The 18156-nt window shown below is 34.9% G+C and overlaps 1 protein-coding gene across 5 annotated transcripts; it reads right to left on the minus strand.

Moving 5' to 3' along the window:
- Positions 1 to 386: 386 nt before the first annotated feature.
- LOC125674250 (cyclic AMP-responsive element-binding protein 3-like protein 2) lies at positions 387 to 17051 on the minus strand. Of its 5 annotated transcripts, none has more exons than XM_048911360.2 (10): positions 16445 to 17051; positions 15140 to 15223; positions 8116 to 8290; positions 6381 to 6668; positions 4425 to 4609; positions 4069 to 4212; positions 3469 to 3527; positions 3080 to 3242; positions 2392 to 2581; positions 387 to 2068 (listed from the first exon to the last, which is right to left on the minus strand). In XM_048911360.2, exons 1-10 carry the CDS (start codon positions 16544 to 16546, stop codon positions 1755 to 1757), a joined length of 1704 nt encoding a protein of 567 aa, XP_048767317.2. In that variant the 5' UTR covers positions 16547 to 17051; the 3' UTR covers positions 387 to 1754. The 5 variants fall into 5 exon arrangements, with proteins under 5 accessions (XP_048767317.2, XP_056016577.1, XP_056016575.1 ...); XM_056160602.1 differs by having other exon boundaries at positions 2388 to 2581; XM_056160600.1 differs by lacking the exon at positions 15140 to 15223.
- Positions 17052 to 18156: the final 1105 nt, after the last annotated feature.

Genomic DNA, 18156 nt, shown 5'->3' on the forward strand with positions numbered 1-18156 from the left:
TTTCTGGTTGATAAATAGCCAATTTCTCTGACTAGTAGGCAGGCACTAGTAGCTTACTTTATCGATCTATAGTGGATCAAAGTACAGAATTGGCATTCTTATCAATACTATAGAATATCCATGTACAGGTTTACACATTTCACAAGTTTCAGAGGAAGTGATAAACTGATAACTGTCACTTTCTACACAGTATGAATCTTCCCATTTTTCATTCACACAAATTACAATTTTCAAATCCGAAACCTCTTTGCTTTTCATTTCATATTTTGTTGCTGCTGTCACCTCAGCTTTGCTCCTCAAAAACTATGTTCTGCTTAAATTTTACTCATTTTAGATTCAAATGCTATCCTTTATACTACCTTTTCTGACCAAAAAAAACCCCACACTAAAACATTCTTCAATGCTCTTTATATATTTTTATTGATATATGTGATTTTATATTGTATTGCATGACATGTTTGCATTTTATATACATAGATTATGCCCAAAGATCTCTTCCCAACACACAGGAGTTACCTACCCCTGGCATAGTGAAGAGCTAGTCTAGAACGTCTTTTTGCTCGAAGTAATGATATTTGGCTGAACCCACAACCAGATATTTGACAGTGGGGTTCTGTCACATCCACTGTCAGTTTTGACAAGAAATAGAATATGATACTAGTAAGGTTGACAACTTTCAAAATGAACTTATGTAATGGGGCCAGAATTCATTTTTGTAACCGATATGGAGATCTTGTCAAAACCAACAATAAATATTCTATATACAATCAATGACTAGGGTCATTAAAAATTATGATAAAAGTTTAAAGAAAAACAAGACATAAATAAAATTGATACCAGTGATCATTGAATACAATTGGCCACCCATTTTCTATATGAATGCATCTCATATCATTGTAAAATATCCGAATAAAAAGGAAACAAATATACATTTCATGCATATGTAAATTTCAGTAAGCTTGTAACACTACATGGTTAATTCATAAATGCATTGGATATGTTCAATTACAATTTTTGTCTTTTAATACTGTTTTACATTACAAAAATAGATGTGAACTCTGTGTTTATGATTCAGAAATTTTTTTGCATAACAAAATTAATTATGCACAAGATATAACAACTGAAAAAAAAATCAAAAACACTTCTCTAACAAATTCATAAATTACAACTTTCAAGTTTGAAAGCTAAGCAATACATTGTATTTTACAATCACCTTTCAAAAATCCCCATTTTTGTATTATCTTTGCCAATTATCACAAAACCTTTGATGCATATAATGCAATAACTTAAATGAGATTTAATAAAGCATAATTAACAATCAATGTTTATCAATAAATATATCTCAATAACAATTAACAAGCACCTTGACGCGCATCCCTGCAGTCATGAAAGGTAACTCGAAAGCCGAGAACATGCCCAAAAATGATATAGCAAGAGTTGCCTCCCTTAACACACATACTCTTGCACACATGGGGAAAATAGTGATGTCATATTTACAGTGCTAATAATGAGTACCTGGTCCTTCTACAAAAACCTCTCTGTAACGTAAAAAGAGAAAAGTGAAAGTAAAAAAAGATTTTTAAAAAAGGGGTGAAAAAAAGAGACAGACTAAATCTCTCTCAAAAAAAAAAAAATGAAATGAAAAAATCGAGAACAACCTAATGGATAATAAAGTTCCCAAAGTATTCGTCTGGTACAGAAATGGCAGCACTTAAAAGGTTCGATTTCACATGTTATGTAATGCTGCGACAGCTTCAGGCTGTTTCTGTGTCCACTGATTTTTCTACAAACAGATTCCCGTGGCCAATAGGACTGGCTATTTCCGGGTGGATGTCTGCATGTTTTCTCGAGGAGCAGTTGGAATTTTGGAATCGCTGATCTACGGTGACCACTTCCAGACGTCCCACTACCACAGGTTCTGTTGGATTTGTGTCCCTTTGATTTGTTTCTGTGCTGTCCTTCTCAGGATCCAAGAATTCTTGCTGACTTCGTGGAGTGAGTGGTCCGTATGGTTGATACCACGTCAAGTCTTCCTCCTCGCGCAGGGACAACAGAACTCGAGATTTCACTAAAAATAAAATCATGAAAAACCTACTAAACCTCAAACTTTAAAATAACAACTGATCATAATTACTGAAAGTTCAGTCACTTTCTGAATCAAAACGTTTTAAATTATCCCGAAAAAGACACTCCCAAATAAAATTCATTGCACTCTACACCAAACAAAAATTTCAACACAAAAGGCATGCATAGGGAATGTGCTGCTTACACTTTATTGTTGCTGAGTGAGGGGGAGATAGGAGAAATACCACATGCTGACCACCTTTAACCTCCGTCTCTCCACCAATGAACAGCCCAGAACATAAATAGGAATAAATCACACATACTTACTGGATGGGGTGGAGTAGGTGTCCACTTTAGCATCCTGTATTGATGGCCCCATCTTTATCCCGGGCTGTAGGAGGCGGGGATTAGCAAAGACTGACATTCTGTCCATAGATGCGGAGCCTGATGAATAGCCGATGTTAAACGAAGATGGAGACCAACTTCCCAGAAACACAGCAAAGCATAACACCAACACCTACAAGAACAACATTCATGTTACAAAACTACTATGTTTATATCCTTTGTCTAAATCTAGCCCGAGTGTAAAAGCCTGATCATGGCACCTCATATTGTATTAGCTATATGCACAAACCCCACCTCCACCTTTGTTGAGAAACTTTGATCGTGAGGGTTTGATTCTCCGTCACTAACCATTAGTACAGTTTGTGGTGTGGTGTCCCACTGATCAGGAGGAGACTTTGTCCATCTAAGTAATGAACACTTTTCACAGCTCCCATCTGTGTCATAGTTAACGAGTGTCCTCCATCCTTGCCCATCAGGACCTGAAGGTTCTGTAGCCCTCACCAACCATCCCCCCCCCCCCCTCTTCCTCCTCCTAATTCAATCACCAATAGCACTGTTCCCATTTGCATCACAGCTTCCCCAGACCCACCTGATGTTAAAATACTTTGCCCACTTGGTACTGAAGGTTCTGTACACCCCTCTAAAATACTTCCACCTTGAATTCACTTACCATTAGCACTGTTCCCGTTTGTGTCGTAGTCCCACCATGTCTTGAGACTTTGCCAACCAGGGCCTGAAGTTTCTGTAGCTGGCCCAGCAATGACCTGTTGTTGTTTTCCAGAGAATCTACCTTCTTTTTCAGATCATTGTTCTCTTGAGAAAAAGCTTCCACACTGCAACAAAAAATGCATACATTTTAAATTCATCTGGTACATCAATGAAGGTGAACTTGTTAGAGTATAATTTTTAATAATGTAATAATGATTATGATTTCATTTATGATGTATCATATTCTATAGTAAAGGATCTGTCAGAATAAATTCACCCTTGTTAATACGAGTTTAATAATAATCATTTCTCATACAGACTAACTACTCAATACACTTGATGAAAACCAACCGTTTTTCTAGAGCTTCTAAGTATTCCTTCTTCTTTCGTCTACTTTCCTGTGCAGAGATCTGCAAGTAAAAAAACCCATTATTAGTTTAATTACACGGAAAACATTATCCTGTTACATAGCACTGGCCTCTATATTTATCACAACATAATCTGGTGTGTTCAGATTTACTTCCCTTAGGGACTACACACAATCTCTCTAGACTAGGAAAGAAAGGCCAGAAATCTAATCCAAACGAAAATTATTCACTTCCTACAGCTGACTGGCAACATAACAAACTGCAACTTCAGTTTATCTTAAGATTTATATTTCCTTGAAGTGCATATTTGATATATATATATTTCATTTTGAATATTAGTATTGTTTTTCACCTCAGGTTTTTTTTCTCTCGTTTCTCATGTTAAGTGAGGGGTAGGGGTAATTAATAACATTAAGACAGTTGTTTGTACCAAATAACCTTGCTCAATTCTTAATTCTTTTCAAGTTTTATCCAATAAATCCAGTTCACAATTTTCTCGTATATCTTTTTCAGGTTTTCCCTATAGATCCAGTTCATAAAAGCGAAAGGATTTCTATCAAAACAATGACAGTCTATTTTGTACCTTGTTTTTAATTTTCCTACGTATCTTCTTCAGGTTTTTCTCCTCCTGTTTAGTGAGGGGAAGTTTATTTGGTATGGGATAACCTTCAGAGATGAGAGTCCGCTTCTCCTCTTCAGATAAAATAAGGATGCCTGATTGAGGAATCTGGAACAAGAAAATTATCACTTATCAAATGAACTAAAGGAACATAAATTACTATTTGTTTCTTACAGTAAACACAAAACTCTATATTTTTCTTTATAAAAAAATCAAAGACAGTGTTTCTTCATTTCTTAAACAAATTAGATAAGCCTCATTTGTAGTTCATTACGTCATGTCATTAAGTTGGTGAGTTCCGGTCAAGGGAGGTAACTTACCGGACTGGTGAACAATGGCTGTGAGAATGATTTGCTGTTTGATGTGGGAGAATGTGAATGACGTGAGAGTGGCAGTTGTCGTATTGGACTAGAGGGCGCTGATGGCTGTGGACTTTGTCCCCCCTCGCTATCACTGGAGGCACTACTGGGGGGTGTTGGGGGCATGATCAGGCTGTCAACATTTACTGCAACAGAAACAAAAATATATATCAGAACAGGTGTCCCACAAGGGCAGCAGGTGCCCAAGGAATATACAGGTGATAAAAATAATCGTTGTTAAAATAAAGATAAATAATTTCATCAATAAATTGACATCTATTTACTGTATAAGATTCATTGATACTCATTTTATTTACTCAAGTGATGTTTATCAATCACTGACATTTACAAATGACAAGTTTATACATCTGATATGATGTGATTCAGTGAAGAAATCTATTCTATGAACTGTTATACATCTGATATGATGTGATTCAGTGAAGAAATCTATTCCACGAACTGTATGTAATGGGAACCTAAGGTTTCATGACCTATCAAAAATAGCATCTATGCAATATTTATCAAAACACTGTACAAATGTAGGTACAAAGTTCTATTCAAAGATGAAACTATAATCATATTACAGTGTGTTTTTAATACACAGTCCGAGTTGACACTTTTAGCACAATTTTTCAACTCAGTGAACCCATTCCCCAAGTATATGATGCAAGTTCAGGATTTTTGACATGGAATTCATCACTGCAGGGCAACGTGAATAATTTCCGATTCTATAGCTATGAAACAAATGCTGTATACATTCATTGTATTTTTGTAAATTCATGTACCTACTTCACATTTTTTCAAGTGCTAAACAAGAATGACATCTTAATGCCATGTACAACTGAGACACATCTCCACACTGAATGACCAAGTGTCCAAGGCTCTTAGCAAAATTAACAAGCTAATTTGTACTTTAAAATTGATTATCCTATGTATTAATTAGTGCATAAAAAGGTATTCAACTCTTCAGAAAACCTAAGCATATGTAAATTGGACTTGTAATTAACATAATCCGAAGAACTGCCAGCAAATGAATTGCATACATAATGTGTCAGCTGGAACAATAAGTGTATTATACTGATACCGTGTGAAAATGACAATGATAGACTGTCCCATGTCACAATCAATGCCAATTTCTCTTTGTTTTGGGGGATGTTACAAGTCGGGCAAAAACAAATCTATATTTTACAAATCTTTTTCAAATGAACAACTTTACAAAGACAGACACATTAAAATTGGAAGAAGGCAATCTAGGTATACACAGATCCTTTGGTCCATTCACTTTCATCACTACTCTGGTGTGTTAGTTTCAGTGAATGGAAGAAAGAGTCTAAAGATTGGAAGCAAGGCCAGATACTGGTTATTTCACATAAAATATTAAATTTCTTCTCACATGGATGGCTCTCTGAAGCATGAACTTTAACTATCAGCAATTTGTTAAAAGCTATCCATATAAATTGATATGTAAACTGTACCCCAAATGAAATTTCCTTTCTACACCCTTGTAGAAAATCGCCCATATATCTAACTTTAAATGTATAACCATCTTTTTTTCTGACACTCAAGCTTTTGTTGTTTTTGATTGCTAAGTAATATTTGCAAGTAAGTGAACATCTACACCCTATGACTGGCTTGTGATGACAAATTTTTGCATGTAAGGGTGCTTTAACCTGGATATTTCTTCTACGCAAATTAAAGAGTTTTGTATACAATCAACATGACAACCCAATATCCATGATGAGTATTGCTTATAAGAACATTATATTTGTGTATATAACATTACATCATATTTGTGTACTAGAACTCAGTCCCGTATTGTCTTGTGATTTGAATCATATATGTTGAGTGTTATGCTCGTTTGGGCCCAAATTTGGAATGAATTGCATCATATCATATCATGCAATATCTGCATCCAACCTGTTTGCTCCATTGCATCTGAAAAATGGTCCACAGGTTCCGTTTTTATGGTAACGATGGGTGATGACACTGAATGCTGTGGATGAAGCTGTGAGGGTGTGGCGGCCAGAATAATGGTTGGCTGTTTAGTCATGGTCAGTGTCCTGGTTGTCATGGTTGTGACAGTGGTAAGCATGGGGTCCACCGCTTCCATTTCGGTTTTCATTACTGGTTCTTGTGTTAAAAGTGGGGTTGTTTTGTTGGTAAGGTCTAAGGCTTGATTGCTTCCAAAGAATTCACAGTCCAAATCTGTAATTGAAGTATCAGTTGTATTGTTATTAACTGATGATCATATTAACAATTCAACATAAATCCCCGATATAGTAAAAAGTTAAATTTGTTATTAAATCAAAAAGAATTTACAAATCTAGCATGTCAATATCTGCAATCTAGGTATTTACACAGTTCTGTATCATGTACTTTTAATTCTAGTGAATCATACTGATAACATTTACTAAATATAAATGTATGCATGTTGTAAACTTTGCTGAGCACTGCAGATAATTTTTATCCTTCCAGGATATAAACATTGATACTGTATGTGTGTAATGGAAAACCCCAATATTTACAGAGACCGCTTTACCCCTGTATATGAATTCCCTCAAAGACTGAGTACATTGTGCCTAACCACTTTGAACTTAATAAACCAATTAATTCCTCCCAATCCCCTCCACAACTACATAAGTATACCAACTGTACATGTAATCAACAGTTGTATGTCTACTGAAGGTCAAATTACCACCTGGGGTAGATCCTGTTCTATTTGGGGCTCCAGGATTTTGGAGATCTTTAATACACACTTATCTGGAGATACCAGCAGTTCAATACACTGTCAAACATGCCAAATTTATCTTGTACCATGTTGCTGTTTTGGGGTCCATCGGGTACAAAATTCTTTGTAATATTTAGGACAGTCTATGTTGATATATATATTTTATCTTATCTTTGTACCGAAAATGGTAGCAGGACAGTAGAAACACATATCCTTCCCAGTCATGGAGTACGTGTTAAGTTGTATAGGTCTCGTTAAATCTAATTAATAAACAACCTGTTGGCAAAACATCAATTATTCCCTGCTGATTTATTCACTACCATGTCCGACATCAGGACAGTCTTCAGATCAATGTATATATACATTTCCAAATAATACAGCCCTATCTCTCAAAACATACTCCATTTTTCTACATAATGATAAGCTCCTTTTTCTGCTTAATATTAGTATCCTGACATGATACTCCTCTAATCAGGAGATTCATTGGCAACAAACAATAAAGGCTGATGACCTTTTAATACCCCATGAATGATCTCATTAAAAAAGATATCCTGATAAAATTACACTATGAAGAAGCTATGTTATTTCATCTACTGCAGTATTTTTTTCTTTCAATGTATAGAGTTCATGACCTCTGTGTATATTTGTGTGTGTGTTGTATCTAAATGATGCATAATTCATTCTGTAATTCACTACTTTATGATACCTACACCCAGTCTGTCTCTTTCACTAAATATCTTACACTTTTACAGGTAGATCTAATCATATACCACCTATTTTCTTTTCATAGCAAAGAATTTAATGGACCTGCCTATTCATGGTAAAAGTGTGGGAGGAGTTCCCATCACGGTTTACATGTAGATTGAGCCATGCGATATTTTTCGGAGTTTGACACATTTTTGTATGTCATGACGACTCCCTTACCTTCCAGTTTTCCTATTCCGAGTGGAGACGATGGAACGCTGTTGTCATTAATGGAGTAACTGTGTTCTGAATGGATCCGGGGTGGCTGTACAGCGTCCGTTATCATTTTGTCGTTGAGAACCGGATCCTCAAATAAACTATCCAGCCAGTCATTGTCCATGTAGCCATCTGAGCTCTACAAAAAAAATAACACAATGCCATGTAATATTGCCATTATAGAGTCTTATTAACCACCACACACATCCACACCCCATTCTTTCCTTCTTCAGAGCTAAATATTGTATTGAAAATATGTACTAATTTTATTTGGTGCAATAGTTTACTTTTACATCTTATGCTTGTATGGATTACTTGAACTGCTCTGAAACATTAGACAGTTTGTTCATAGAATATCTAAAATATCTAAAACTGCACAGAAATATTTATAGTTCTTAGCATATTTAAAGGTTTTCCTTAATCAATATGTGTATACTGATACAGGAATGCATGGGTAATTGCAATGTATTGTCAAGAGGCTTTGCATATTCTTGCACATACACGTAGCTTCTGCATTAGATTTGTGCCACTTTCGTACAGTTATACAAAATAAGAGATTACCCTTAAAATTTAAACCTACCCAGCATTATGAATTTGAACTGTAGACAAATGATATCAGAAAGCCTTTCAATCATAATTGATTTTGTAATCTTTTCACCCCTTGGTCAAAATCCCTTTTGACCATTCTATAGTAATAACCACAATAAACCAGCCCAACTGAAGTATTTAAAATACAACATGAACCGGCTGTTGTGTTAGCCTTTTCCAAATTGCTTTATACCTGTATTGATTCAGGACCATACACAATCTTGGGGCCTCGGTCCTAGTGTCGTCATTCATATCACAAAATTGAGCAAAAACATCAATATCTATAAAAAATTGATGGGTTAGCCGAGAGGAAGGACAATGATTCCATTCAGCATGTTCAGTATATCCTCACTTACCTCATTAAGTGCATCTATCTTCTTCTACAGTTATAGACAAAAGAGGACCCAAGAAATTTTGAGCTTAAATTATTATTTTTAGGGAAGAAAATTTTGGCTTCTTTATCTTTAGTAACTTTGTGGACCGTGAAACCATAATACTTATGTTTAAATTTATGACTTCCATATTGTACTTTAAAAAAGACATTTTGCATATATTATTTGCATTTGTATATGTGTGTGTATAATTTACTTATTGTCCTTCTCTTTCCTAATAATGTTAATTTACACCACTGCAAATTACAATAATTATTATTATACATGTACACTGTTTTGCCGTGTTCAATTGATTTCTGCACTGACAACACTGATGAATGTAACAGTATAACATCCACTCACAGACATTATCGGATTATAGCACAAGTTGGAAAATTTATACAGAATAACAATCATATAGTTCTTCTTCTATAATAATACAAATGAAACTCTAAAAAAAACCCAAAAAACTATTGGCTTTCAGTCATATACATGTACTTAAAAAAAAAAAAAAAACCAAACAAAAACCCCTAAAATTCTGGACATTTAGACTAGGTATACAATTTCATGAATTCAAGTTTTGTCCCTAAGTATGTACATAGTCCCGTGAAAACTTGTGACAAACCAATTATATGCAGACATGCACATCAAATGACTTTTAGGGCAGTATTCAACAATTTCTGAAAGTGACATAATTACCAAGAAATTCTGGATTTCTGAAGATAAAAGGTCCATTGGAGACAAAAAGTCTCCAGAGTAAATGGCAGTCCCCACCATGACTCCAAAAATCAGCCCCGAATCACTCAGGGAAAACACAAATATTGCATCATGAAATGTCTCAAACTTTTTAAACTTCCATACTGGATGTCAGCCATGTTTTTTCATCACTTGCCACATCAGCAGAAGTGATGTAGCAATTGATTATCGCCATGGCAACCTTTTTAACAAAGGATCAAATAGCCATCTTGAATAATCAACACATATTGCGCATGGGGAGAAAAGGTGACCATATTCAAATAGTCTAGAATTCATAAGCAGCTTGTATATATGAAAAACCAGTACATGTATAACATCTGGGCATGATGAAAACTTTGTACATAAATGATCAAGTTTCAAGTACCTTGACATTTTTTATGTTGATAGCTTTCCTAATTAGAAATAATTGTAATTGAAATTTGAGTAAACACCAAGCTTCATTTTAGGATTTGGTAATTGCCTCTGTTTTAACAGATCAGTATCTCAATGTCAGTGGCCTCTGCAAATTCAACCTAGACAAGGCCATGTGCTGGCTGCATGACTCAGCAAAACACTTCAAAAAAACCTTGTGTTCAATTTCTCATCAACAATCATGATGCTCTTATTTCAACATGTTCCAAGTTGACATACTCTGTAACTTTTCCCTGCAATTTTTTTCTTAATCGGAACAAAACAAACAAGATTTGTAATGGATCGCAGTGCACAAACTTTTATGTTTTTGTGGTTTACTGAAAATGTTTGTCTGGGCAAAAATTACCAGTTCCCACAAATATCACAGTTAGCAATTAAAAACAAGGAACTTTAGATTTCAAGTCTACTTGGGAACAAGGCCAAATCAAGTCAAGTGTTAGAGTAGGGATGGGAGGGGGAAAGGGAAAGGGGGGGGGGGGGGCGCTTATGTATGCATTGACACAGCCAGGTGACTGTTTTATCAGGTGTTATCAGTGTCCCTCAGGGTCTGCCTGACACATGACTGTCTCCCACCTCCTTCATGATAACAGGTTTATACACACACACCATCAACTTGAACCAACAGGTTTTCACTCTCACGCAACACACCATGCATTCACACATATATATATATCAAAATTTATGTGGAAGTCAGCCAGGTTTGATCACCAGTAACCAGATAGCTCAATTGGTAGAGCACCTAACTAGAGAATCAGAAGGCTCAGGTTCAAATCCCTGCCTTGCCTGTTGCATTTATGTTTGGTCAATGGACCAACCCTTGAAACTGACATTTTTGGGGACTAAGACCCTTAACTAAGGAGGGAATACCATATAGCAGGTTTTTTCAATGGGGTGAAAATTATGGCTTAATTTTTAGCAATTTGGTATCATGCCGCCAAATTCTTAATAGCTAAATTTGCACTCACATGTTATGTCTGCAATTGTAATACAGATTTTCTCAAGGGAGATTAATTTGTATAGCAGTTGTTCTTTTGTCAAGAATTCATGTAGCAATCATCAGCTTGGGAGGTAAGTATTTTTTATCCACCGTTTTTTTTGTCAGTTGTTTCTGACCACCATTATTGTTTTTCAGATAAATTATTAACACTATACTGCCTATCAATTTTTATGCTTCGGTACTCCATGTCCGCAAAAATATATTCCACTAAAACTAGTTGTATACCTATTTGCTAGAAAAACCCAGCTATATATGGCAATGTAGACAGTCGAATTTGATCACCAGTGGCTTAATGGGTCATTTGATAGAGCACCTGACTGTGTTTAATCTGTCTTACTCTGATACATAATTATACATAGAGACTCACCCTCCTTGACACAAATATAAGACATTATTCCCCCGACTTTGATGTCTACAGTACCCCAATAAGTATTTAAGTGTCTAGTATAATAGAATCAGTCTACTAGTGGCTTAACAACATGGTAGGAGAATGATGTTCAAGCAATCTCAACTTCAAATGCAACAAAACATTTCTGAACTCTTTTAATTTTCACATATATAGAATTATATACATATAGATAATAATCATTTTTCGCAATGATCAGTAAAAGTATAGGTAAAAAAATAAAAAAAAAATTAATAAAAGGAACACGAAGATGTTTAGTAAAGCTTTAGCACTTTCATTTCAAATTTTCAAAGATTTGAAATGAAAGGGCTAAAGCTTTACTAAACATCTCCATGTTACTTTTTTTCTTTTCTTTTTACCTATATATACTTACCTATAATATATATATTATATATATATATATATATATATATATATACACACACACACACATAGATATATATATATATACATACATACATACACACACCCATCTTTTGATTACTAAATTGTACATACATACATTTTCTGCACAATGCCTTAGAGGTAAACGTTTCTGCGACTGTAATCTATGATATTTGTTTACATCCATCAGCTACTAATTTTACTTGTAGGCCTACCCATCAAACCTTAGTGTGTCGCGCTCCTCGTTTGAGTGTGTTTACATAACTATGTCAGAGGCAGACTCTGGACATTCAACGTCCAGAAACAGGTAGTCATTAACCACAATATCAAAAAGGTGAACATGTTAAATATTTAACCTCACTTAAGTTGAACATCCCCCTGATAAAGTTCAGCGACTGCCAAAGTTATCTCTTCATTTACCTATCTTTAGTTTTAGGGAGTAGTATAAAAACTCACATAATGTGTGTTGATTTAAACAGATCTGTACTTAGTCTATATTCAAACAAGCAATAAAATGTACGTGAAACTTTTTGAATTAAGGGAAGGAATTACCGAGATAAAAAACGGTTTTCCTTGCATTATCAGCTGATCTGAGATTGTAGATACTAGACACTCAAACTCACAAATAGTTTTTGTTTACAATCTTAATGGATGTAGTAACCTCAATCTCTTTCTCTCTCTCTCAGGATGAACTTGTTCAATCATGTGAAGAAATGAAATGTTCAATCAGGTGGAAAAAATGCAGTACTCTTTTGGCAGGATTAAACTTGTTTTCAATTGATTTAATCCTTCCAATAAATATTATCATGTGGGAGGAACTTCTTTATACCCTATAGCTACAATATCTAATATGTAAAATAGTTTCATGAATCCAGGATTCTACTTGAGATCTCCAAGTACAGAATCCCTAATCTTTTCTCTTCATTAGCTTAATGTTTCCTGATGGTCATCAAAGACCTGACTAGTTCAATGCCCATCACATTAGTTACTGCATGTACATACTATTATATATATATATATATATATATATATATATATATATATATATATATATATATATATATATATCATTTACTATATGGATATTGACCCGAATTGAAGACAATAGATTAAATCCAAAATATTCGTTTGTGACATCACAACATCACGCAGTCCATTTATCTTAGGCACTTTTGAATTTTTTTTTTTTTTTTTAAATCTATAGACACGTCACAATGATCATAAACATTAGAATTACAATGCTAAGTTTCCCACAGTGAAGTTTAAATCTTTTTATAGATTGTCCACTCACGAATTTATGTTACACAAGTTTATTGCTGATTTAAGATAGATTTTAACAAAGCTTCGATGGAAAATTTAAAATACAATGAATTTCGAAATTTGCGTTTAAATATGAGCTAGGACTATATTGAGATGTGAAATACAAATAAAAATATTTCGACATTTACATGTAGACTGTATTAATTTGGTCTCTTTCACTATTTTTTTTTTTTACCTTAACTGGCATAGTGTTGTACGCTGTTGGTTTTGTATTTGTATATTGTTTAATGTCTCTCTCTAGAATATTTCACTCATGTGGAGACATCACCATTACCGGTGAAGGGCTGCAGAATTTAGGCCTATGCTCAGCGCTTACAGCTTTTGAGCAGGGAGGGGTCTTTATTGTGCCACTCTTGCAGTGACAAAGGGCCTCTGGGTTTTTTGTTTTTTTACTTCATCTGAAGGACCACCCCATTTAGTTGCCTCCTATGACAAGCAAGGGGCACTGAGGATCTATTCTAACCCGGATCTAGGTTGATAAAATGCATTACCAAAGGATATACCTGGTGAAAAGGGAAATACTATAGTTTTTTTTACCTACTAATTCATTGATTATCAATAATACATCTTCATACATGTATGCACGATGATTTCTTGACAGATGTTTTTAATTTATAAATTTACCTTCCTGCTGTAAATTTTATCAGATTTACAGACCATTGTTTATTTATGGGGCAAAGTTTTAAAAAAATCAATTCAACATATAGACAGAAGACTCAGTTGGTGAAACCATGACCATTTCAAGCATAAAAGTAGGTACAAATTTGAAGATGGGTCCATAAAATATAAAATAGAAATAAAAGCAAAATTGGATCGAGTCCTAAGCTTCGACCGCCCGTTATCTTCTACCGGGATAATGAAATACCCAAAACACTGATCATGAATTATATATTACGTCCGATTAGAAGTGTGAAACCAAATCAAAAACCGTAAAAACATAGAAAGATTCATAGATGTGGTGTATGTGCCTATAACCAACCAGTGGATTGGCCAAAGCATTGCAAACTTAAAATCTTTCTCTGGCTTAGCCAAATGCAGTTGTTTTTATTGAATATGATTTGATTTGCTGTTCTCAATATTAATGGTTGTTGTTTAGAATATATTTGTATGCTTTTCAAAATCTATTTTACTACTTACTAGTATTGAAATCATGGGCAAAATCTATTTCAATAAACTCCTCCTCCTCATTTTGCAAGGCGAGTTCATAATTTAACTTGATAGTAAAAGTTTTGATAAAATAAAATGTTTTCCTTTAATATATTTCAAAGGCTAGAATAGAAAACACAAAATTTATCTTGGCCTCGGCCATCTGAGAAATGTCCCCTAGAAAGGTGGCAAGTTCAAAATATCATACAAAATTGTTTTCACTCTGTTTCCTTTGTTAATTTAGAGAACCCCCGCTAGCTTTTGATCTTTGTTTTTATATAAAATCATTGCCTGTTATGTTTAGTAATTCAGTACTAAGAACCTCGCTCATTACCCCAACAAATAAACGTCAAACTGAATATATTACCATACCATCAATTAATAAATTCTAGTCATTTATGTAAGTGAATTCATCATTTATGCACTCTTGATCACATGCACAACAGAGGATTTGAACTTTTACTGGCAAAAAGTGATACTACATGAGAGAATAAAATTCATTCCCTTTACCAGCATCCTTTACCAAGGAGAGATTTTCTAAGTTCTACAAAGTCCTGCTATTAGTACAACAGTTAGTAAAAAGAAATCCCCCCTGCCAGGCCTGAGTACCTTCTGGTCCAATTGGATGCAATCTTCAATCAGCTGGTCACAGCCACTGAATTCATGATTACGTTTGGTCATCTTAACACCGAACTGTGTATAGAATATCATAAAATTAAATCCCAAAATGCCATATGGGAGATAATTTTTGTAATCAGAGCAAAGGTAGACAAATGCTGCAATATGGATTGAGATACAGTTAATCTGTCACGTGTAGTAGCCAGTGTTTCAGGTCATCAAATCACACAATTCCACAAGATTGACCCTGGGATTGTGGTAAATTATATATATGTAATTAGCTGTTCATGCCATTCATAATCAATTGGGTGTCCAATGTGATAAATGGGTGAAAATACTATGTATTGTTAAAAAAAAAATGAACAGCTAATACTGGACAGCTGTTTATTCTGAAACTTTACTTTCATACTATAAATCAAAAGTCATATCTCTAATTTGTTCAGACACACTTCATGTTTTAGATGTCAAATCGAACTTTGTACAAAGTCCATTGTCCAAAGAGAATCTACAATGGACATTCACAATACACACACCACAGTATGATCATCATATTAGACCCTGCATAAAGCAATGGACCCACAATATCTCAAGCAAAGATCTCTATCAATCACTTTCTTAAAACATTACATCACTTCTCAACATGTTTAATCTACATGTTAGTACTTTTATGTCCCACAATATCCCCTCCCCAGGGCACATAAACATTGTTAATCTGTCAAAATATTGATGTTGTTGATATGCTCTGTACAGCTTTAGAAAACTCCCAAAAACATGCACTTTGCATTACTCCGATATGAAAGCAAGGCAATGTTAAAGAAAGCCATTTCCCTCCGAGGAAAAAAATCTTTATACTTTTATTTAATTAGTTTTATTAATCTCAGGTCCATGGCGTAATACACGCCAAATTTCAAGCTCGTTTCAACAGACTTGCGGTATGTAAAAGTACACCACGTTATGCCTCGTTGAAAACCTCGTTGAGGTCGCTGCATATTTTCGGTATCTTTCTGGAATTGTTTTACCAAATATTCATGAGACCCCCACTTCTTTTCGACTGATTTTTGACATTCTACACCCCGAATACACACGATACGGGCGTAAAATGGGCGTTACCCACACCAAATTCATGCTTCAACCGCAACATATGTTTTCCAACAAACACATATTTTCATCATTCTCTCTCGATAAATATTGATATTGTTTGGACACACACATGTATCCAAGAAATATATCATGAAATGATAAACTTCTAATCGCATTTACATGGCATATTCCAAGAAAATATATTTTTGTACTGACCAATGAAGTTGGGTTTTGAAAGTTTTCGTGATCAAGAATTTCTCCCATAGGTGAATCTTCCATATCGCCAAGTTTGTGGTCACTATCGTAAAGAATGTCCATGGTCAGATGTCCCGGGAGGGTTCGCCTCGAGGGATAAGTCGTTTTCCAAGGGGTCAGTCCGTAAAATCCGTTCTCTCCGTTTTTCTCGCAATCTTGTCTGTTTCACTCCGTGAAACACTCTGACCGAATAACGCCAATACAATAGTAATCCGCACAAAAGTTTACGTATTCATAAAACAAGTAATTCATCCGAATATCAATGTGAATTTAATAGATGCATCAATATGTGTTAAGAAATTGTCTTATCAATTAAAAGCTTGTGTTAACAATAACATATTTAAAACAAATTCTGACATCGTCGTTCACAACATATTGGGTCTCCCCTCGCGAATGAATATAAACATGTTGTACCAGATAGTACGCTTTTGACGTCATTTACACTCCTAACCAATCAGATAGTTAATAAAAATACCCGTCTATTTTGTTGCTTTTCGGCTTTCAGAATACACCCGCACAGAATTTTAAGTCGCGATCATGTTTTTGGATTTTGCAATTTTGGGGGGTCTTTCCTATAAGATCATGAATATTTATTAGGGCCTTTATCTGATCTGACACTGTCAGTGACAGGAAAATCACGGAGCTTAAGCATGTCAAAATGTTGGAGAGTAGATCTACACGGATATTTTGTAAATCAGCATTATTATTTTTTCCCCAAGTGGAAAATGAGTTCACTTTGAATCGTTAAACTTAAAGTGCCTAGTAGATTTAAATTTCTTGCCTTAAATTATAGGAGGAAATGTAACAGTTAAGGCCCTCCAGGCTCCAGGAATGTAGGCCTGCATGCGCGGATTCAGAATTTTATTTTCCAGAAGGGGGGGGGGTGTACGTGTTAGAATTTTTGCAACCTCTTTTTATGAAAAAAGGCAGAAAATGAATAAGGAAGCTAACAAAATAAAAAAATAAATAAATAAACAAAAATAAAAATGGGGAGGGGCAGAATTAGCCAGTGACTTAATTGAAATATTCTTCAGTTTCCCTGCCTGATGATCGAATGATTGTATAATTTTTCTTCAGTCAATTTCTTATGATGGACGAAGTACTGCCATTCAAAACTCTACCAAAGTTAATTAACATACACCGCTGGTAAGGGAGAAAGTTTCCCAGTTTACTATCGGAAGGTCGGTTACATTGTATCTGGGTTCTCTCTTCCACCAATAAAAACTGGGCGCGACCAGATAACTGAAAAATTGTTGAGTGTGGTGGAAAACATCTAACAATCAATCAATACCAGCAGTCAAAGGATTACATCGTCTAGAAGGTTGCTTTTGGCAGAATAGTGAAAGGTGAATGAATAAAATTGTTACACCAATCACCAGTAATTATGTAATTGTAAATGAAAGGATATCGAACAAATCATTCCAGTATATACACATTCCTTTGAGAACAGTTTGTACCACAGATATAAATGTCTGTACATAATTATTTCATGATGATTAGTTTTGTAATCTGATTCTGTCCTCATTAATTAGTCCACACATGTAAGAACCCAGTATTGTTGATAAATCATGACGGTATATACACTTTGCAAATTTCCTGAGGGACAGGCATTTCGCCCCCCCCCCCCCTTCCCAGATCTGCGTATGGAGGAATGGGTGGTGTACCCTTTCTGA

Source organism: Ostrea edulis, chromosome 3 (assembly GCF_947568905.1).
Source record: "Ostrea edulis chromosome 3, xbOstEdul1.1, whole genome shotgun sequence".
In the NCBI taxonomy this organism is placed as follows: Eukaryota; Metazoa; Mollusca; class Bivalvia; order Ostreida; family Ostreidae; genus Ostrea; species Ostrea edulis.

Excerpts from the sequence above, each read along its gene's own strand:
- LOC125674250 (XM_048911360.2), bottom strand. The coding sequence starts at position 16,546 with ATGGACATTCTTTACGATAGTGACCACAAACTTGGCGATATGGAAGAT. Across the intron at positions 15,224-16,444 it reads TTCAAAACCCAACTTCATTG|TTCGGTGTTAAGATGACCAA; the intron begins GTCAGTACAAAA and ends TTCTATACACAG. Across the intron at positions 6,669-8,115 it reads CGGAATAGGAAAACTGGAAG|ATTTGGACTGTGAATTCTTT; the intron begins GTAAGGGAGTCG and ends CTTCAATTACAG.